Raw genomic sequence first — 23726 nt, 5'->3', positions numbered from 1 at the left:
TTATGATTTGGACAACTCAGCATTTATCAGATGTGTATTAACAAAACTCAAATTATCACTTCTGATAGCAGAGCTAACTTGCCTGCTCTGCTTTGCTATGAATACAGCTGTGTGCTATTGTAGCTTTTACTTGGATGCTAATGATTTGTGAAACTCTAACTCAAGTATTTAATCTGTCAGTGTTGAGGAATTATAGGCCCACTCATTTTACTTCAAATAATGGAAGCCTTGAAAACTAACAGCATCAGGATGCTTTGCATTAGAAGAACATTCAGAACCATAAACATTTGTAACTTTTGTCCAAATATAAAGAAATTTATTCCCTTTTTTAAAATGGAAAAAGTGCTCCTGCAAAATAACAAAATGCATTTTTTACAATTACAATATTTCATAGCATTCCACAAGTGGAAACAAACATAAAACTCAACCATAGAGGAGTAATCAGAAGTAAAATCTAAGACTGATCTATAGGAGGTGCAAAAAGGTACATGGGGGGGGGGGGATTAATTTGGAGGACATGTGTCATTACCTGTTTGGGCCAAGCAGGCAGCTGCACATTTACAGTATTGTAGACAACGTTCTTTTGAGCCAGGAGTGTACTTCTAACCTTGTAGACACATTGATATACTTCCACTAGTCTCTCACTGGGTTGGCATCTGCAAAAACAATAAGGAGCATCTGGCAAATTATTTGCCTCCAATGAAACGCCAAATCCAATATATACCAAAGAATGCAGTGTGGAAAATAAGTCTGCTTGTATCACATTTGTTTGTGACACAAAGACAGATCACTAAATGAAATAAAGTTGATGGGTGGAATTTTCCCATATTCTCTGCGGTGGTTTTAATTACAGGTTGGGGTTTGAGAATGCAGTGTGGAGGATGGAGGAATCGAAAAATTGGTTTCACGCCAACATGACATGATGGCAGGATCTCCCACTGCTCCTTGTCATGTCTTGTTACAATTCCCACCACAGGTCAGTGTGAAATGGACTTGTGTCCTGCTAATGAGATGCAGATGAAGGCCTGACTGGAATCACCCATCCATGCCTGATTGTCCACACCACGAATGAGAAATCGTGCTGCTCCACAACATGTTTAGATTGATGTGGTGGGATGTTTCTTAAGGCAGCCTGGGGCTGGTATCCAGCCATGGTGTCAGTATCACATTGCCACTTCCCACCTACTTTTGATGCACCTGTTTTAAAAACCACAACCCACAGCAGCAAACAGATGCCTATGATTAAACATTTTTTACAGATGATTACTTTCCTGCCAATTGTGAAAAGAATGAGAAGATGCCATACACATAAATATGTATGTTTTTAGAATTCTCCCCACTCATACTGTCTTGGGGAAATAGTGCTTTGACACCTAATGTTAATTTAGTCTTCTGTAAGAACGCCAGCAACAAACCAGAGAACAAAAGTGAGACATAGCAATACACTGTGAGAGTGGGAAGGTGAGAGAAAGAGCACATGAGAGAGAGAGAGAGAGAGAGAGAGAGAGAGAAATGGACATGGTACCATGGCAGGGGCTCAGCCAATTATTTATACTGGTTTAGCAAAATCTGCTTGCTTTTATACCCCATGCCTCTATATGAAAAGCAAGGATCCTTGTGTGCTTTTAAATAGCTTCTTTAGCTTCTCTTTCTTTCAACAATTTGTGTTTGCATCCCTTTTAAAATTCTACTATTTCATTTCTATTTGTCTCTCATTCTTCCAACAACTGAATGCAGTTGCGCCTCTCTGGGCCAAATTATATTTGCCACCTGTCTCCCCATTAGTCTATGTTCTCCTGATACCTCCTATTATCCTCTGCATTATTTATTAAATCTTCAAGGTTTATGTCATCTGTAAATGTTGAAACTTTTCCCTGTGTATCCAAGTCATTAATATATATATCCAAAAGAGCAGTGCGTCTATTTCTAATCCCTGAGGGATGCTAAGCATCCTTTCGATCTGCAAAAACATGTTAGCATGACTTCTTTCTATTATCCCTCAGTGAATTTCTTATATCCCAACCCTATCATGCCTCTCCCCCCAAAACTCCCTCCATTGCTATCCCTTTAATCCCATTATATTTAATTTTACTAACAGGTCTAATATATAGTACTTTAAAAAAAGTGGTTTCAAAGTCCATATACACATCACCTACACTACTCTCATCAATCTCCTCTCCACTACTTTATCATGATTGAACTTTAACAAATCAATAATGGCAAACAGTAAATGACAAGATACAAACAGATCAGCCACGATCTGTGGAGGCGAACTCGCTGGGGTCTTTTAAAAGACTTCTGGATGAGTATATGGGATTTAGTGGGATTGGGGGTTATAGATAGGTCTATGGATTGGTAGGTGTTGATGTGATCGGCGCAACTCGTGGGCCGAAGGGCCTGTTTGTGCTGTGGTGTTCTACGTTCTATGATCTTATTGAATGGCAAGGAATCAGATGATCTGCTCCTGCTCATATTTTGTATTCTCGTATATAATTAATTTAAGTTTTCCCCATGGCTAACATTAGTCTAACTGGCCTCTTTTTGTCAGGTTTATCACTTACCCTTTTGTTCACAGGTGTAACATTTACAATTCTGTATCTTCTAGTGCGCCCATATCTAAGGGGGATTGATTAATTGCGGTAAACCTCCACTATCTCCATCACTACTACATTCAGCAATCTTGAATGCATCCCATTTGAATCAGGTGACTTTTCTATTTTGAGCACTGCTGATCTGTTAAGTAGTGCATCTTTATCTACTTTCATCCTATCCAAATTGTACTATTATCTCCTCTTTCATTGGGGCAGCACAGTGGCAGTGGTTAGCACTGCTGCCTCACAGTGCCAGGGGCCCGAGTTCGATTCCTGGCTTGGGGCGTGTCTGCATGTTTCCTCCAAATGCTCAGGTTTCCTCCCACAGTCTAAAAGACATGCTGGTTAGATGCACAGGCCATGCTAAATTGTCCCTCAGTGTGACCATTAGGGGATTTTCACAGTAACTTCATTGCAGTGTTAGTATAAGAACATAAGAAATAGGAGCAGGAGTAGGCCATCCAGCCCTTCGAGCCTGCCCCGCCATTCAATAAGATCTGAAGTTCCACTTTCCCGCTTTCTCCCCATAACCCTTAATTCCCTTGTCTGTCAAAAACCTATCTACCCGTGACTTAAATATATTTAGCGAGGTAGCCTCCACCACTTCAACGGGCAGAGAATTCCAGACATTCACCACCCTTTGAGTGAAGAAGTTCCTCCTCAACTCCATTCTAAACTGCTCCCCCCATACCTTGAGGCTGTGCCCTCTAGTCCTGTTGTCCTTTCTGAGCGGGAAGAATCTCTCTACCTCTACCCTATCCATCCCTTTCATTGTCTTGTATGTCTCTATAAGATCCCCCCTCCTCCTTCTAAACTCCAACGAGTACAGACCCAGTCTATTTAGTCTCTCTTTAAAGGCCAACCCCCTCATCTCCTGTATCAGCCTAGTGAACCTCCTCTGCACTCCCTCCAAGGCCAAAATATCCTTGCGCAAGTGTGGCAACCAAAACTGCACACAGTACTCCAGCTGCGGCCTCACCAGTGCCCTGTACAGTTGCAGCAAGACCTCCCTGCTATTCTATCCCCCTCGCTATAACGGCCAGCATCCCATTCGTCTTCTTGATCACCTGCTGCACCTGCAGACTGGGTTTTAGCAACTCATGCACAAGGATCCCCAGGTCCCTCTGCACCGTAGCATGTTGCAGCTTTTCTCCCTTTGAATAGTAATCCCTCCTACTATTATTTCTGCCAAAGTGGATAACCTCACACTTGCTAACATGGTACTCCAACTGCCAGGTCCTCGCCCACTTGCTCAACCTATCCAGATCCCTCTGCAGATTTTCCACACCCTCCGCACAATTTGCTTTTCCACTCATCTTTGTGTCATCAGCAAATTTCGTTACCCTACACTCAGCCCCCTCCTCCAGATCATCTATATAAGCCAACTTGTGACACTAATAAATAAACTTTTTAATCTTTTAAAACTGTGACTTTGGCAGCATCCTCTTCCATTTTATATTATTGTTAATCTATTCTCATATGTTTCTTGTTGCCTTGTTCAGTTCTCTACATTTCCTTTATTCATCTTGGTTTACTGTTTTACGAACGAACGATTTATCAAAAGCCTCTCTTTTCTGTTTCATTTTAATTGCTATACCTTTTGTCAACCAGGGAGTTTCAGATTTAATTCCCTTTCTTTCTCCCACCTTGTGTGAATGTGTCTATTGTTCCTAACATTCACTTAAAATTACCGGTCATCTTTGCAGGCCTCTTGAAACAATCCTGTGTGCTTGAGTAATACAGCAAGGACAAATCGGGACACAGTGTCCAACAAATGGTCTCCACTTGTACCACGTTCCCATTCTAAAACAAAGCAATTCACAAAGATTTTGAATGTAGGCAAATCTACTTCGATGATCCTTTACTGAAAAAGAATCACTTCATGCTAGTCAAGCAAATTGTTAAAAAGCAGCTTCTATTGTACAGCTGTCATGGTAAATTTCTAGTGCCAGCCTACAAATTCAATTTCAATTTCACAGTTTACCATGGCAGGATCTAAACTCAAGACTATTAACAACCAAGAAAAAGTGGGGGTTGGGTTTGGATGGCATGGGGATTAAATCTGTGAAAATGTTGGTGGGATGGAAACTCAGCATGTCGCCATCTACTTCATCCTCGCAAAGCAGAAATCCCTGATGAGTTGTCAGGTCAGTATTTTAAATAATCAATTCATTGTGACTTTAACTCAGCATTCTGGATTTAACAGCCAGCGAATGAGTTTCCCAAGCTGTGGGCCAACAAGTCAAGAGCACAATGGGGAGTCGCTGAGCAATGAAACTGGCAGGCTGAAAAGTCCTTAAAGGATACAACTGCAAAACTGGGATGCAGGCAGGAAAGTGAATTTTAGGTCACAATCACTTCAGCCATGATCTTATTGAATGGCAGGACAAGTTTGATGGATGAAGAGTTTATTTCTGCTCCTGCAGCTTGTTTGACAAGTTGCTGAGTCAGCACAATAACATGCCATGTTATTTGCACAGCTGAAGTTTTGAATGGCTTAGCAACACTTGACCTCACTCAACTGGGCTTACACAAGTTTGGGGAGATGCTACATCAGTGAAGCTTTGCACACCTAATGTTTCCTGCACATTTGTGGCAGGGATGGTTGAACAAAAAGCTCTTGCAGAATCCAATAAGGGAGAATATTTTGATATGTATTGTTTTTGGGATCAGGACACATATCCAATCCTCTACACTACACTATTCCTCTATTCTACATTGAGTTTTGATGTGATTAAGGCCATCCAATAGAAACTCAGACTTAAATTCAAACATTGCAATCAATTCACAAAACTCTTAAAATTCCATGGGCACTGGTTGTCTCCTTGTAACTGGCCCAAGTCAGTTCAAAGTGTTATTGAAGAGTGTTGTACCACCTTGCATGAATAAAAATAATAAAGTTTTCACTTACAAGTGTTATTAAACCAATATGATTGATCGTTCTCATTTTAAATAGGGTGTGAGGTGCATCGATATAGGAAAGGGGGGGGGGGGGGGGGGGGTAGAAAAAGAGACATGAAGGATAATTAATTCCAGTATGTGAGAATTAAAATCAGCACAGGCATGGCCATTAAAATGAGTGCTTTGTTTTTCATGTGTCTCTTCTTCGCTGAAGTAAGGGGTTCTGATTCCTCTCCCCCTGCCTCCCCGATGTTGAGACATATGTTTCTTATAATCTTATGATTAGGTCTGGAGCCAAGTGGTGGTGACAGAACCCAAACTGAGCTTTAGTAAGAGGTATACTGCCGAGTAAGTGCTCTTGATAGCTCTGACAAGTCTCTTCCATTATCTTGCAGATCATTGAGAATAAGTTGATTTTGCAAATAGCTGCACTGGATTTGTCTTATATTTTGTTGACAGGTTACACTTGGTCAATTTTCTGCATTGGTGAGGTGCAATATACGTAACTATTGAAACAGTTCGGCTAGGGCCAAGGATAGTTTGGGCATAAGACTCATGGGCAATAACCTGGATGTTGTCAGGGACCATAGCCTTCACTGTACCCAGTGCCTTCACCCATTTTTAAGTCAGGTGAAGTAAATCAAATTGGTTGAAGACTAGCATCTGTGTCGCTAGGAAGTTAGGAAGGATTATCCAGTTAGTGCATCTGACTGAAGCCAGTTACAAATGCTTCAGCTTTGTGTTTTGCACTTTGACCATGATCATGTTGTTGGGGTGGCACAGTGACACAGTGGTTAGCACTGTTGCCTCAGTGTCAGGGACCTGGGTTCAATTCCCAGTTTCGGTCACCGTGTGTGTGGAGTCTGCACGTTCTCCCCGGGTCTGCGTGAGTTTCCTCCGGGTGCTCTGGTTTCCTGCCACAGTCCAAAGATGTGCGGGTTAGATTGATTGGTCATGCTAAATTGTCCCTTAATGTCAAGATAACTAGCTAAGGTAAATGCATGTGGGTATGAGGGTAGAGTCTGGGTGAGGTGGTGGTCAATGCAGACGTGATGGGCTGAATGGCTCCTTCTGCACTGCAGGGATTTTATGATGATTCTATGATGGTAAAATTCATGTCAACCAATTGCTTGATTTACAGTGTATCACCTCAGAAGTATTAAAACTAACATTCAGAAAAAAGTGAAAAAACAGCATTGGATGAAATTACATAACAGTTGGAAATTACCACTGCTGTTGGCATAAGCCTGCATTCTGCTCCAGATTTTGTAACCTGGCTCCACTGAAGTACCCAATGCAATGTCAATAAGTGCTGCAGCATCTTCAGAAACTCGGAACTCAAAAGACTTCCGTTCCACAGAGCCAGCCAATGCTTTTCCAGTCAGACAATTCATTAGTAAATCTGCAGTAAGAGAAAGATCTTTGAAGGTCATAAGATAAAAATTTTTCCTGTGTAAAAGATATGCACTTTGTAAAAATTGCGTAAACATATTTAAATAATGTATCATATATAGATAAGTAAAAGCATCTTCTTGATTCAGACCTGTTAATAAAGATTTGTTTATTCCTCATTTGATATATTCCAGAATCAAATACATAGCTGGGAAAGCTTACATGCTTCAGAAAAAAAATAATAAATGAGAAGTGAGGTTTTATTCTGGATGTACACAGCAAATGAGGTTTGTTCGCAAAGGTAGTTGTCTCAGTTGAAAGGACAAACAAAGTTATAAGAATTGGATAATACTAAGGAGGAAAGGTGTTGGGCAACTAAACCAGTGATACTCATGCCACACCAAGTGAGATGCAATGACCAACGAGAGAATCAAACCATTTCCCCTTGACATTCAATGGCACTACCAATTCCCATTATCCAGAAACTGAACTGAAACAGCCATATAAATACAAGTCAGAGCAGGGCAGTGACTAACAGAGGCGGCTGGCTTATCTCCTGCCTCCCAAAAGTCTATCATCTACAAGTTAGGAGAATGATGGAATACTTTCCATTTGCCTTAATGACTGTAGCCAACATCACTCATGAAGCTTGACAACTCCCAGAACAAAGCAGCCCATTTAATCAGCATCACATCCACCATATTAAACATTTACTCCTTCCACCACCAACCCACAGTGGTAGCAATGCATACTATATTCAAAATGCACTGTAGTAAAATGCACTGTAGTCACCAAAAAACTCTTTTGACAGCACCTTCCAATCCCTCAACCTAAACCATCTTGAAGGATAAGGGCAGCAGATGAGGGCACCTACAAATACTCCAAGCCACACACCATCCCGACTTGGAACTATATCACCATTCCCCCACAGTGTTTGGATCAAAATCCTGGAAAGTCCATCCTAACAGCAGTTTGGGTGCACCTACAGCAAATGGACAAAAGCAGTTGAAGATGGTAAGCTCATCTTTTCTTTGGCAATCAGGGATATGCAACTAATACTGGCCTTGATCCCATGAAATACATTTTTAAAAGCAGCATTCAGGAAAGCTGCAGGAGTATGAACTTTTTCGATACCTACTGTTTGCAATAACAATAGAAACTGCAGAAAATTACTTTGAAAGCACTTCACAGCATTTTATTTTTGACTGCTTTTACTCTCAGCTGTAGGCAAACATTACAGCTAATTCGTGACAAAGTTCCATAGTCAGCAATGGAGTTATGCACAAGCTAAATGTTTTTGTTCAAACCTTTCTCTAGCACAAATAGGAAAACATATATACTGCATTTGAAATTTATTCCAATAACTTTAAGAAGCAGCTCAATAGGCCCTCATCAGGAAAAGGCAGAACTTCCATTCTCACTTGGGCAGAACTCCCACCTTGGAAAGCCACCAGTCAATCTGATTGTCCGGCAGCTCTGCAGTCACTCCAGGCACAGCAGTGTAGTAGCCAGACAAAACTCCGCAGCAACATGCCTGGAACTAAGCGCAGGGAGGCAGAGTGCAGGTATATGGTACAGGTCCCGGGGAGAGGCTGCTTGGGAGGTCTTGAGGGGACTGTTTGGGATCCTGGCAATAATGGCAGGGAGAAGGAAGTCTGGAGGTCTCTAGGGCTCAAGGGGGAAGGAGCTCCAGTAGAAGGGGCCATCTGAGGTGTCTCAATAATTCCTTCTCATTTGAGGTGTAGATTTGGTCATTTTGCCATTGTCCCTCTGCCAGTCTAAAATTCAGTGGTCACTTCACTGGGGCAAGGGCAAGTAACCACTGCCATGTGAAATTGCTTCCATTTCGGAGTGGGAATGCTGTTCATGCAATTTTACGCTCCCCTACTGCCTCAAAAATCCACTTAATAGGGCAGAGGGAGCTTAAAATTCTGGACATAGAATCCCTAAGGTAACTAGGATTAAAAGTGTGAAGAAAAACACACAGCATTTACAGTACTAGATTCAACACCTTGATAGAAGCTTAGCCAATTCTTGATACGAATTATGTAAAAGCATTCGCCTACCTAGTTGCTCAGAGTCAATTTCAAGGCCATTGCTGAGGAGCTGGCTTTGCAACCAGTACGCCGAGTTCACTTCTTCCACTGAGCAAATGGGGCCTTGTAGCATTTCTCCAAGACATTGTCCAACAGTAAAGGAAATGGTTCGTTCCATGTCTATTAGCCAAATCCAGGATTTAACATCTGACGAAATGGCTTTTTCCGAACTGTTTCCAGGTTCTAAATAATGCAAGTTATTCGCAATTCATTTCACAGCATTATACAATACATGCATTCTGCTAAATTTCTCATAACATTGGACGATATTTTAAATGGAAATAATAATAATAACAACAATGCTAATAGCTGAATTCAGATGCAAGGTTAAATGTGGAAATCCAAAAGCTGGTATCCAGGATGTGGTGGTCTGCCATTTACGTTGTTAAATTAGCATTTCCCTGCCTGGCTCATCATTGAAATGCATTTAACAGTGTGACTGCAGTGAGTCAGATCTCAAACAATGACAAGACAGAGTACAGGAATGAGATAGAGAATCTGGTGAACTGGTTCAGTGAGAATAACCTCTCCCTCAACGACAACAAAACAAAGGAGATTGTCATTGACTTCAGGAAGTGTAGAGGAGAACATGCCTCTGTCTACTTCAATGAGGTTGAAGTAGAAAGGGTCGAGAGCTTCCAAGTTTCTAGGTGTCCAGATCACCAACTGTCCTGATCTTCCCCTGCGGATACTATAGTTAAGAAAGCCGACCAATGCCTCGACTTTCTCAGAAGACTAAGGAAATTTGGCATGTCAGCTACGATTCTCACCAACTTTTACAGATGCACCATAAAAAGCATTCTTTCTGGTTGTATCACAGCTTGGTATGGCTCCTGCTCTGCCTAAGACGACAAGAAACTACATAAGGTTGTGAACGTAGCCCAGTCCATCATGCAAATCAGTCTCCCATCCATTGGCTCCATCTACAGTTTCCGCTGCCTCGGCAAAGCAGCCAGCATAATTAAGGAGCCCATGCGCTCCGGACATTCTTCCTTCTGCCTTCTTGTGTCAGGAAAAAAATACAAAAGTTTGAGGTCACATACAAGAACAACTTCTTCCCTGCTGCCATCAGACTTTTGAATGGATGTACCTTTCAATAAGTCGCGTTTCTCTACACCCTAACTATAACTGTAACACTACATCTGCACTCTCTAATTTCCTTCTCTATGAATGGTATGCTTTGTATAGTGCGCAAGAAACGATATTTTTCACTGTTTGTTAATACATGTAGCAATAATAAATCAAAATCAAACTTTGCGGTACTTTGATGGGGATCAGAAACTAACCTTTGCCCATTTCATACTTAACTATACGTCTAACAATGCAATTAGTATTAATTACTGCCAGTCAACCTCTATGGCAGTAAAAGTTAGGGGTTGAGTTTCATTCATTCACGCTCTAGGGGGTTTTAAAAAATGAAAAATTTGAAAATTAAGTTCCTTTGCCACTTCTTTTTCTCTTTTTCTTTCCCTTCCTCTATTTCTTTTTGTACACCACTAGCCAGAGAACATACACAACTCTTCATTTCACCTTTTGTTCTCAATCTCTGCGCCACTTTGTTCACAATCCTTCAATCTGAATAGTTAGTAAGATACAGTTGATTGCCTCATTCACGTACATCCTAAGTAGTCAGTTTCCCTCACAGTGATGCTATTAATTTGCATTTTCAGCAACTTACCATGCAAAAATATTAAAACCCAAATGTGCAAGAGTCAGTCTAACCAATAGCAATGACCCAAACAGGTACCGGAATGTTACGACTAGGGGAATTTTACAGTAACTTCTTTGCCATGTTAATTTAAGTCTTACTTGTAACTAATAAACTTTAGCTATTAGATGTCATGGCAGAGTAAATCATAGAATTATTACAGTATAGGAGGCCATTCAGCCCATCGAGCCTGCACCAACCACAGTCCCATCGAGGCCATATCCCCTTAACCCCATGTATTTACCCTGGTAATCCTCTGAATTTACCATGGCCAATCAACCTAATCCGCACATCTTTGGACTGTGGGAGTAAACCTGGAGGAAAGCCACGCAGTCGAGGAGAGGACGTGTGGACTCCACACAGTGACCCGAGGCCAGAATTGAACCTGGGTCTCTGGCGCTGTGAGGCAGCAGTACTAACCACTGTGCCAACCTGACAAATCATGATCTCTGAATTTCTAGGATTTCCTAACAGCATTTCAGTGCATAGCAACAGTAATCATTATGATATAATGAAATAAATATTTTCCACTGACACATTAGGTGGGCCCAGATTTTGTGTGGGAATGGCAGCAGAAATGTCAGCCTACCATCTATTATCATTCCGAAGAAACTGACAGTAATGTTTGCAGACCACAGATATGCAGACTAATTCAAGAATCCAGAAGTTGTCATCAGTGATTCTATACTTCTCCAAAGGGTGCATTATAGAGTATGTAAAAGTGCAATCAATGGAAAAAAAATCAATCAAATTGACCAAGATGGCCATCTTTATGTTGTTAAACTTGCAGCAAAAATCTTTGAAAAAAGTTACAGCTTATTGAAAGGGTTGCAGCTGGTTTTCAGCAGTATAATAATTTTAGATTTATTGCTAAACACTTGCAAATTCTTAAAATAATAATTTTACAAGTTAAGTCTTCATTTTAGCATCTATATTTTAACTTCTACCTGAATTCAATTATATTAATTTATTTCACTGACTAAATATTCAATACCCTTCATTTTTAATGTAAATGTTTTTTTTTAACTTCCTGGTTTACTGTGCGAGATTACTTCAATGTGATTGGCTGCATACCTGATTGCTGATGTCACTGATACTGCAATACTACGACATCCCCTTGACTTGGCACAAATTTAAACTGCCTCTAGGAAAGAGGAAAATGATACCAGAGATTGCTAGGTTTTTGTGGGCAGCTTTCCTTGAGGTAAGCCATAAACTCTGTTGCTTTAATCCTGACCACAAAATCCTAGCCCAATGGCTACATTTTTCAATAGCAATAAATGCAAAAATCTGTGATTGCTGTTATTACTTCTTTGAAGCTGATATCATCTTCTGGAGTCCACATGTGCAATTAAACACTAATCGGGTTTTTAAATGGTGTACTAAGTTCATAATTATTGCTAAACAGCCTCTCTGGCCCTGAAATCTAATTTTATATTAAAGAAAATTGCAAAATTTGTAAAATAAAAGATATTTCACCTTCTAACTTTATTTCATACATACATTGCAAGTGTTACTTTTTTCAATTCAATTTGATTCATTGTCACATGTATTAGTAAACAGTGAAAAGTATTGTTTCTCGCACGCTATACAAAGTATACCATGCATAGAAAAGGAAAGGACGCTGCAGAATGTAATGTTACAGTCGTAGCTAGGGTGTAGAGAAAGATCAACTTAATGTCCATTCACAAGTCAACAGGGAAGAAGCTGTTCTTGAGTCAGTTGGTACACCTCCTCAGACCTTGGTATCGTGAAACGCGAGAGTACAGAATGTAGTGTTACAGTCATAGCTAGTGTGTGCAGACATATCAACTTAATGCAAGATAAGTCCAGTCAAAAGTCTGACAGCAGCAGGGAAGAAGCTGTTCTTGAATCGGTTGGTATGCAATCTCAGAATTTTGTATCTTTTTTCCGAAGGAAGAATGTGGAAGAGAGAATGTCCGAGGTGCGTGGGGTCCTTAATTATGCTGGCTGCTTTGCCAAGGCAGTGGGAAGCATAGATAGAATCAATGGATAGGACGCTGGTTCATGTGATGGATTGAGTTACATTCACAACCTTTTGTACTTCCTTGCCGTCTTGGGCAGAGCAGGAGCCATACCAAGCTGTGATACAACCAGAAAGAATGCTTTCTATGGTGCATCTGTAAAAGTTGGAGTGAGTTATAGCAGACATGCCAGATTCCCTTAGCCTTTTCAGAAAGTAGAGGCATTGGTGGGATTCATTAATTATAGTGTCTGCATGGAGGTATTATGCAGGACAGATTGTTGTGATCTGGACACGAAAAAAACTGGAAGCACTCGACCATTTCTACTTCATCCACATTGACATAGAAAGAGGCATGTTCTCTACTATGCTTCCTGAAGTTGATGACTATCTTCTTTGTTTTGTTGACATGAGGGAGAGATTCATTCTTGGCATGTGGGCATTGCTGGCTGGGCCAGAATGTATTGTCCTTCAATGACTGAATTAAGAGTCAACCACATTGCTGTGGTTCTGGGGTCTCATATAGGCTTTCTCTAGAGGACATTAGTGAAGCAGATTGATCTTTATGATATTTGGAAATGGTTTCATGATCATCATTATACTTTTAATTTCAGATTTTTATTGAATTCAGAAGATCACCAGCTGCTATGGTGGGATTCAAACCTGGGCTCCCAGAGCATTATCCTGATTTCTGGATTACTAGTCCAGTGACAATACCACTATGCTACTGCTTCTTCCCTTCTCCCTTTCTATAAAGTGATAACCAAAAAGTGAAGCATAAGTAGCCACAGAAACTTTCTCCTTCCAAACCACAGGAACCATAAGATTATCATCCAAATCACTCCCAACAAAAATCGAAAAGAAGAAATTTGGACAGCACAGTGGTTTGCACCAGGGATCCGGGTTCGATTCCTGGCTTGGATGACTGTCTGTGTGAAGTTTGCACGTTCTCCCTGTGTCTGTGTGGATCTCCTCTGGGTGCTCCTGTTTCCTCCTACTGTCTGAAAGATGTGCTGGTTCGGTGCATTGACACAAACAGGCACCAGAGTGTAACAACTAGAGGAATTTCACAGTAACTTCATTGCAGCGTTAATGTAAGCCTTACTTGTGACTAATAAATGAACTTTTTTTTAAGATTTTGCTCCCCAAAAAAAGTGACATTCTGGATCTTGTTTTGGAGTTGTATATCTTTGGATAACAATCTATTAGTTCTCCAAGCTGAGTGCAAGGATGCCGAATGCAACTTACATTAGATGCTTCTGCAAACTCCAGCACCACATACCTGATAATTGGGTTTACTTTCCCTGCACTATCAATACTGCTTCCTAATTTGTTACAGTTGGAGCAACCACATCTGATATCGCCTCCACGAGGGGACAGTCTATGACACATCTCCTTGGTTTCAGGTCAATGATTAGACAATTCATATTCCTAGCAGGAGGAATATGAAAGTGGCAGTGTGTCTTGCTTGTTCAGAATGCTCACTACAGCTGTCATAGAGTAGTAACTGCAGCTTAAGGAAACTTAAATTGATTGCTCAGTGTAAGAACCTGCTTTTTGACCTGTTAAAAAAAGTACTTATTTTCAGTCCGTAACTTAATTTCTTTTTAATAACATAGCAAAAACAAGTCTAATTTCAAAGGCTTCGAATTTCTTTTGAACAGAATATTTCAATAGTGCGGGAGAAACCAGATTAACAACCACACTAACCATGCATTGCCCATTCAAGTTCCTGTTCCTCCAGTATCATAGCAGCTGGTAAAAGCCGATTTAGGTGATCAAGAGGCTGAAGGAGATCTAGAAGATTGCCCAGCAAAGGTCGTACAATGCTAACAGGTAACAACAGGAGGGAGTAGATCACTTGACACAAAATACTTCCAGCTGCAGAGCTAAAAAGAATTCCTAAAAAGAAATCAAAAACTTAAATAAGAACAAGATATTGAAGAACCAAGCTTTTAAAAGTCAATCAGGATTTTGACTTTTATATCTACTGCTGACTTCTTTTTCTTTCATTATACTAACGACTAAGATGTTAAGTTTGTATTGAAAATATGATGACATCAAATATTCAACTAGTGTTTCACACAGAAGTGTAATCTAGTAATGTACAAAAAATATATACACATTTAGATTCCACCACATGAATTATTAGTGCCAACTGAATATTGAATACAAAAGCTGCATTCAAAAGAGTCACTTATTTGCTTAAAATAATTCCCGAAAGTATTATTGTGAACATATGTGCTTTTGCAAAGCTGCTCTGGAAAAAGATGCAGCGGTTTTTGTTGAGATTTATCTTGAGTAGCTTGTAACACTGCTCAGGATGCATCTCAACAAAACTCAACAAGACTCTGCATTCTATTGGCTGTTCCCAGAGAGGCACACTAAGAACATAAGAACATAATAAGAACATAAGAAATAGGAGCAGGAGTAGGCCATCTAGCCCTTCGAGCCTGCCCCGTCATTCAATAAGATCATGGCTGATCTGTCGCTGCTCAGTTCCACTTTCCCGCCCTCTCCCCATAACCCTTAATCAAATTTCATTTGATGTTGGAGGAACATCAACTTGGAGAAAGACACTTTCTGATCTGCCCAAAGCTTGTTGATCTTACAGAGTTGCCCATGACCATTGTGGCACAGTGGTTAGCACTGTTGGCTCACAATGCCAGGGACCCGGTTTCAATTCGCAGCTTGGGTCAATGTCTGTGTGGAGTCCACACATTCTCCATGTTTGCACGAGTTATCTCTGGGTGCTCCGGTTTCCTCCCACAGTCCGAAAGACATGCCGGTTAGGTGCATTAGCTGTGCTAAATTTTCCCCCAGTGTACCCGAACAAATGCCAGAGTGGGGCAACTAGGAAATTTTCACACTAACTTCATTGCAGTGTTAATGTAAGCCTATTTGTGACACTAATAAATAAACTTAAAAAAAAAACAAGTGCTGGACACTGACACATTCCATAATCCAGGACTATGCGCTGAAGAACGCACTGAAGCTGACGATGGCTGCCACAAAATGCAATGGGGAAAGGTGATTCTCTAAGATGCTCTTACTATAATACAACTGAGGGGCTGTTTAAACGCCCCCTGGCTATATGTCTGAAATTAAAAGAATACCACAAATATTAACTGTAAATGAAGTGATCAGCATACACTGTTGAAAGAAACAGACTAAGGTTCTAAACTTCTTGATTTAACCTTGGTTAATGTTTGAGATGTAGTTAGTTGCAAAAGTACAGCAGCACAGGGGCCAAAGAATTGTTTTTAACACAGTGGAAAAGACAAATTACATATTTGCAAAGACAAACGCACAGGCCAAGGGGAGGGTCTTACCATGCAATTTTTCTGTAACACTTTTATCCAGCAAGCTTTCTTTCAGCAGAACAGCAGATCGTCTGTAAGTATCGGATGCATATTGCAGCAGCAAGTGTACATGTTTATGCAACAAATCTACACTTAAATGGTCCTAAAATGAAGAACATCACAATATGTTTGGTTGCCAAAACACAGTCAAAATTATCAAAATACTGACTTCCCCTTTCTGTTTGGTCACCTTCACAAGTTTCTGATGAAACAGAGCTAGGCATCACTTAATCAATCATGACTAACATACTTGATGTCTTTCATTCCACTCAACCTTTGATATTCTGCACAATGCACTTTGACCATTAAATACTTTGAGAAATGAAGATTAAGGGTTTCCCATTAATTAGCAAAAATGTCAATCAAAGCTGTACTAAAACAGGTTAATCCTGTCACTCTATCCTGGCACACATTTTGCAGTCGTGGGGTGGGGAAGAGGAAGGGTGTGGAAAGAGGAAGTCATGACTGGAAAACAATTAGAAGAAAGAATCCAAAAATTTTTAGCCCTTCTGTAGGACAGGGGCCTTAAAACATACAACTGTAGCCTCCCCTCCTTACTCTTGCCCTTGGTAAAGTCAGCTGAACATTTCCTATCTGGTCTCTCACTTTGTCACCTTCATAAAATTGAGATCATCCAAAACTCTGCTGCCAATGTCTTAACTCACAGGAAGTCCCGTTTTCCTATTACCTCTGTGCTTGCTGATCTACATTGGCACCCAGTCAAGTAAATTCTCAAATTTTAAAATTCTAATTTTCAAATCCCTCCGTGGTCCTCCTTAACTCTGCAATCTCCTCCAGCCCATAACTGACCAAGACATCTTCCTGAAAAGGTTGTGAAACCAGTCTTTGAATGTTTTAGATATTCTTTGAAAGATGTTCTTTGAAAGTATGGGGGCGATATCAGAAGTAGGTGGAATACCAATTTGAAGTTACTATCTGATCAGCCATGATCTTATTAAATGTCAGATGAGGCTTGAGGGGCTGACTGACATACTCTTGCTCTTTGCTCATATCTAGGCTTCTTAAATTCTGGTCTCCTCAGCATCCCCAATTTTAATTACTTCACCATTAGTGACCATGCTTCAAGTTGCTAGGGCCTAAGCTCACAATTCCCTCCACACCTTTCCAGCTTTCAACCTCTCTTTTAAGACAATTCCTAAAAAAACACAGCTGTATGTCACTGATCAGTGTGGCGAGCCTGTAATATCAGGTGTGGGTCAAAAAAACATACCCAGTTTTTCACCTCTTGCGATGTTCCTGGCATTGATTAGCTGGCAAAATCAGTTTCACACTCAGATTGCTGTATGTTTGAGCTTTGTGTTCTGCACTGATGTGTTACGTTCGCCCATTGTTGAGGATGGGAACATTCGTGAAACCTCTCCCTCCAGACAGGTGATAATTGCCCACCACAATTCATGATGTAGCAGGACTGCAGTTACTTAATATGATCTTTTAGTTGCAGGAGCATTTAGTCTGTATAAAGCATGCTACTTCCACTGTTTAGCAAGTATGTGTCGTACGGTGTAGTGTTAGCAGGTTGGTACCTCGTATTTAGGTATGTCTGGTGCTGCTCCTGGTAGGCTCTTTGATACTCCTCACCAATCCAGAGATCAGACTACTAAAATACAATTTCTCAAGTATGCCATTGCCATGCTTTTACAAAAAGAGTTGATAAATTACATTATGATTTTCACACTGATATTACCTTAGCAGTAGAATTTGAGTAACAGTGGGCTAGTAAATGTTTATGCAGTGCAGAGAGCAGCTGACGGACATGGGAAGGTGGTCCACTTTCTGTATGTGTTGTATTACTTTGTTGTTTATCACTGTTCTTCTCCAACTCACCAAAAGCTCGCTCCTTTTAAAACAAGCAATCAAGAAAATTGCAGCAATAGTTCAAAAGAAAATACCAATTTCTCACTTAAAAGATTCAAAAAAAAATCTTACTGTATAGAAACCAATGTTCCTCAAGAGAGTTTTCAAAAGGATTTCTGCTAAGTGAAAGTGGTCAATATTCCCCAACTTGGATGAGTCCTGATCAGAAGAGTAGCTCTGTGAGAAGCCTTCTGATATATCAGCAGGTGAGCTGTAACCTAGCAGGGATGCAATGTGGGACTGATCTTGTAGGCTGGTCAGGATGATATCCAACTGCATTCTCTATTTAAAAGAATGACAGGTTGATTAAAATATAGTTAAACATTAATTTTACAGATATACTAAGCCCCTTTCGGTTACAATGTATTTAAAAAATATATAACTGTTCAAGTGATGAGATATGATCAAAGAATTTGGATAAAGGTTTGTTACTTATTACACTGCTCAGTTATCACAACAAACAATTAGTAGTTTAAAATTTAGAAATAAAGAGACTAATAAAATGAATTAGAGGGGAACTTGGTTGCAAGGCAAACGCTTATACTGTCAAGATTTAATCCTTCAACACAAGATGTGTTCCAGCTTAAGCTCACAGAGGCAACATATTACATGAGTCAGAAATTGCAAAGTTCTACAATTTAGCCTTTGGTGTGTCCTTTCTCAGCTTGTCTCAGGTTGAAGGTGCACCATCATCACTAACAAGAGGAAACAGAATAAAAAAATGACACAAGGTCTAGACATTTATTTGGCGAGTGCTATGCAAGGACAGATAAAGGTAACAGATTCAGGTAAAATGCCTCCAACAATTTACAAGTGCCGATGTTTATACTAAAGATTCGTATAAGAAGAGTGGTCGCTTCCTCCAGCCAGACATGCCTTAAGAGAACCCGGTGTTCTTCCAACTTTGGCTTTTGACCTTCCTTCACACTACCTTTGGCTGTCTTCAACAAAGCTCTGGATGGTCTTCCTAATCCCCTCCAAATTTCTTAAAATCTACTTCTCTGAACATCTGGTCACGTATTTTTGGCATCAAATTTGATCTGATTACATTTCTATGAAACATCTTGGGACATTTATTACATTGAAGGTGCTATATAAACGGGAAACATAAAATTACAAGACAGCATTATTAATTCAGGACTTTGAATCTTAATTGCAAATTAATGAATATTTAAAGCAGGGAAGGATGCATTGTTCTGGATTTATCCTGAATTGCTACAGCAAATCATGACTTGAAATTATACGCCTAATGGTCGCCTGGTGCCAGCTGTGGCCCAGCTGGTGGTACTTTGGCATCTGAGTCAGAGTGCAGTATGTTCAAGTCTTAAGGCTAGATTCTTGAATGCAAAAATCTCAGCTGACACTCCAGTGCATTACAACAGTGACTATGCTGAAAAAGTACTTAATTATTTGTACAATGCTTTGAAACATCTTGAGGTCACAAAAGGTGCTATATAAATTCAAGGTCTGCCTCTGCTGCAATAAATGTCTATGCTTCTTCAGCAGAAAACTGAAAACAAAAATTTTTCAGTTTTTCTATTCTGATATGTGACACACCACACTTCCTTTATACTGTGAGTGTCTGGTTGTAGTGACAAAGGGTGCCAACTGCTCAAAAAAAATTGAGTTACATAATTAGGATACAGTGGAATTGAATAGTTGGGTTGCTACAAAATAGAGATAGCAACTAATTAGCTTCTTCTAACTAGTGAACTTAACCATACAACAATCAGGAGTTAGAACCAGCGTGGAACCGGTAGAATCCCTAAGACATGTTTCATCCCTACAGTATGAAGTCATTAAACACGACAAATGAATGCATTGTGGAGAATAGGTTGATAGCAAAGGTTTGTCACCTCAAGTGGAAAAACCGTAAAAAGGATTAAAATGACTATAATTTTCCGCAAGCTATAAGCATTTGGAATTGACTCGGGTAGAGTTACACTCGACAATAATTAAATTACTTTATGATATGTTATACATGTTTAGTTTAATTAAATATTAAATCCAAATAATTTTAAGTTCCATAACATGTCAAAGTTGCCAAACACTTCCAATTTTCAAACCACTGAAATTTTATTTCTGTGATTCATTTGTATTATCCAGTTTCTCCCTCCAATTTCTTATACAGCAAGTGCCTTATCTTGGTAGAACATCAAGGAATGATGGCAGTGAAGGGGAGAAAATGGGGGTGATCAAATTTATTGCTCACCTGTGCAATTTAATAATGCATCTGCATTAACATGACTTCCTACTTGGGAAATCATGCATAACACTGAAGAAAATATAACTGATGACGTTTAAATGCTAACAAAATGGAATTTTATGCATTTTTAATTTTACACTGTAATCGTTTAATCACAATGTACTGAAAACTGTTTAACTGTCATAAGATGGAAAATAGAATCTACTAAATGGGATCTGAAATGGTGAAAATTTTAATATACATTTTATTGTTCTTTGAGGCAATATTAATGCGATTTGAATAATAATTTTATATATAATTCAATGCCTTGCAGAAAGCCAATGCTTACTTGTCCTTTTGATAAGCTTTCCCATCTCTCTGGACCTTGAGGTAGTAGATTATGTAAAAGTTCAGTGCGTTCCCTGAGCGGAGGCAACAATAAGGATGCACCAACTGAAAGTGTTTCGTTGACTGCCTGTGTGACATAAAAAGAGCTTTTAATCAATCAGGACATAATTTCTGATTTGTTGATCACAATCATGTTAATTACAGAAATAATTAAATAGATCAGTGTTCTTTTGTCTAAAAATACAATGGACTGGATTTTCATGCTCCCCACGGCATGTTTCACACAGCAAAGGCAGCCCCCCATTAGCCAGCGTAATTGGGTTTCCCACTGCATGCACATCCTGCCACTGGGAAACCCGCGGCAGGGTTCATTGTTGGCAGGACTCAAAGATGTGCCAGTAAGAACGGTCAGAAAATTCCTGGCAATTTATTTTAAAATCACTGTTCTTTGCCATGTTATATTTCTCATGAAATTAGGATTAGGATCATAAATAGCTCATGCTTGCAAATCCCCAAAACTCTTAATCATCCAACTCCCTCAAATATCCATCTAATTCTCACTAAAGCTCTTCAATTTACTTCCCATGCTCCCAATGTGGTCCACATCATCTGCTCCTCTAAACCTTCACCCTGCATCACTTGATTCTAGAGTTTGTAGCAAACTCAAACACATCATTATGGTTCAGGTTTCTTTCTTCCCATGTTTTTTTTCCCTATACTCTCAGCCCCAAATCATAGCAATTTCTGGGCAGTGACATGAGTTGGGCCAGTTCCATTGATTTTTATTTGCTTTCTCGTTTCCAAATCCAATGCGCCTCAGAAACATGTCTATAACTTCATTCCATACTTTCTTGCTTTGTTTACTGATGGCTTGTGTGATACGGTATCAAATTTCTGAAATCTAAACATATGGAAATCATAGAAACCCTACAGTACAGAAAGAGGCCATTTGGTCCATTGAGTCTGCATCGACCACAATCCCACCCAGGCCCTACTGCCATATCCCTACATATTTTACCCACTAATCCCTCAAACATACACATCTCAGGACACTAAGAGGCAATTTAAGCATAGCGAATTAACCTAACCTGTACATCTTCGGACTGTGGGAGGAAACCGGAGCACCCAGAGAAAACCCACGCAGACACGAAGAGAATGTGCAAACTCCACACAGACAGTGACCCAAGCCAGGAACGTGTTCACCCCTTACTCAAAAAACTCTAGTAAATTAGTTAGGCTAGACTTCCTACTATAACTGATGCCGTCTCTTGCATTTTTGTATCTAGCACTTCACTGTCTCTTGTTCAGTATGCCTTCTAATACTTTAATCACAACAGACTTTAGGGTCACTGACCTGGAATCACCAGGGTCATTCCTAGCCACTATAGTGGGCCGAATTCTCCCAAACATTTCTAAGCGCCATGATGGCGAGAATAATGGGGTGATCCACACCGATCTGTCAGGCATGCTCCACATTGCAATACTTCCACATTCAGTCACATTTTGTAGAGTTGGGAGTTTCACACTGATACTAGGGTGGGGGATCCATGTGCTGGGATTTGAAAGGACTATGTAACTATGTATATTGAAATGCTACTTTAAAGGTGTTAACTGGCCTCGCACCCTGGTTAGCGCCATTAGGAAGGGGCCAGGAGATCAGCAATATGTTTGGCGCCAGGAACAAAACAAATTTTTAGATCCTTAAGCTATTCTCTGGGATCAGCACAATCTGCTAACGCTGTAGCAGAACGTGCTGGCGAATCGCTCCCATCATCTTCAAGCACAGTGTCGCTACTGGGATCAAGATCATGGAATTAGCCTTCATTTATCAAAATGTGAAAGTCCTTTAGTTGCTAACACAAACATCAGAACCCTCCAAAGTAATAAATGCAAGCAAAATTATACCTGAGCATTTAAAGCCTAAAATAAGTTTGAAAATATTACAATGGTTTGGCACAGGCAATGTTATCATCAGGTCTCCCTGCAATTCCTGCAACTAAGAATGGACAGGTAGCTTACTTCCACAATGTCTTCTGTCTTAGTTACTAAGACTTAAAAAAGTAATTTGAACAAAACCTGCTCTGACTTTTATTTAGCTCGCACCTTTCTCACATTCTTTACCTGGGATCTCTCCAGCAGTGCCTACCAGTTCAGTGGTTCACTGACATTAAGAAAAACAAAACCTGCATCACCACAGCAATAATCTTTGTGGACAGAGTGTACCCAGCTGGCCCAATGAAAGCTCATCGCCATGCTCAAGTTTTAAAACAAGATGGACAGTGGTGTAGAAATTAATCTTATTATGAAGTAAGAAGTATGAAGTATTCTGGGGAAGGTGGGACCTCTACAAGAGTGATGGTCTGCACCTGAATCAGAGGGGAAACCAATATCTTGGGGGGAAAATTTGCAAAGGCTATGCGGGGGGGGGGGGGAATCCTGAGTAGCAGGGATAAAAGTGAGGGGGGCATAGATGAGGACTGCAATGCACGGCATCGTGGGGGTGGAGCAGAGCATGGTTTGAAATGCGTATACTTTAATGCGAGGAGTATTCGCAATAAGGTGGATGAACTTGCAGCGTGGATCAGTACCTGGAACTTTGATGTTGTGGCCATTTCAGAGACATGGATAGAGTAGGGGCAGGGATGGTTGTTGCAGGTTCCAGGGTTCAAATGCTTCAGTCGGAGTAGAGAAGGAGGTAGAAGGGGGGGGAGGGGTAGCATTATTAGTCAAGGATTGTATCACAGTGTCAGAGAAGAAGTTTGATGAAGACTTGTCTGTTGAGGTAGTATGGGCTGAGATTAGAAATAGGAGAGGAGAGGTCACCCTGTTGGGAGTCTTTTATAGACCTCCTAAAAGTTCTAGAGAGGTTGAGGAAAGGATTGCAGAGACAATCCTGGATAGGAGTGAAAGTAATAGGGTAATTGTTATGGGGGACTTTAACTTTACTAATATTGATTGGAATAGCTATAGCTCTAGCTCATTAGAGGGGTCAGTTTTTGCACAAAGCGTGCAGGAAGGTTTTTTGACTCAGTATGTAGATAGGCCAACTAGAGGTGAGGCTATATTGGATTTGGTGCTGGGAAATGAGCCAGACCAGGAAGTTGGTGTGCATTTTGGTGATAGTGACCACAATTCGGTTACGTTCGGTTTACGTGATGGAAAGGGATAGACTGGAACCTCGGGACAGTAGTTTTAGCTGGGGGAAGGGTAATTATGAGGCTATTAGGAGAGAATTAGGAAGCATAGGTTGGACTAGGAGACTACAGGGGCTGGGAATGTCCGAA

The 23726-nt window shown here is 40.3% G+C and overlaps 1 protein-coding gene across 7 annotated transcripts in view; it reads right to left on the bottom strand.

The window, feature by feature from the left end:
• Positions 1-23726, bottom strand: part of LOC145356518 (putative E3 ubiquitin-protein ligase HERC1) — a 296484-nt gene that overhangs the window by 193079 nt on the left and 79679 nt on the right. For all 7 annotated transcript variants that reach the window (XM_080209293.1, XM_080209754.1, XM_080209365.1 and 4 more), the window contains exons 13-21: positions 20444-20569; positions 17982-18191; positions 17740-17892; positions 16005-16137; positions 14383-14574; positions 8951-9163; positions 6721-6894; positions 4283-4394; positions 530-656 (exon numbers count right to left, since the gene is read on the bottom strand). In XM_080209293.1, coding sequence (XP_080065419.1) covers positions 530-656; positions 4283-4394; positions 6721-6894; positions 8951-9163; positions 14383-14574; positions 16005-16137; positions 17740-17892; positions 17982-18191; positions 20444-20569 — 1440 coding nt within the window. The remainder of the gene's footprint in view (positions 1-529; positions 657-4282; positions 4395-6720; positions 6895-8950; positions 9164-14382; positions 14575-16004; positions 16138-17739; positions 17893-17981; positions 18192-20443; positions 20570-23726) is intronic.

The sequence above is a fragment of the Carcharhinus amblyrhynchos genome, chromosome 1 (assembly GCF_965287045.1).
Source record: "Carcharhinus amblyrhynchos chromosome 1, sCarAmb.v2.hapA, whole genome shotgun sequence".
Classification (NCBI taxonomy): Eukaryota; Metazoa; Chordata; class Chondrichthyes; order Carcharhiniformes; family Carcharhinidae; genus Carcharhinus; species Carcharhinus amblyrhynchos.
The sequence above is the reverse complement of the archived record's forward strand: the minus strand, read 5'-3'. Positions and strand labels throughout refer to the sequence as shown.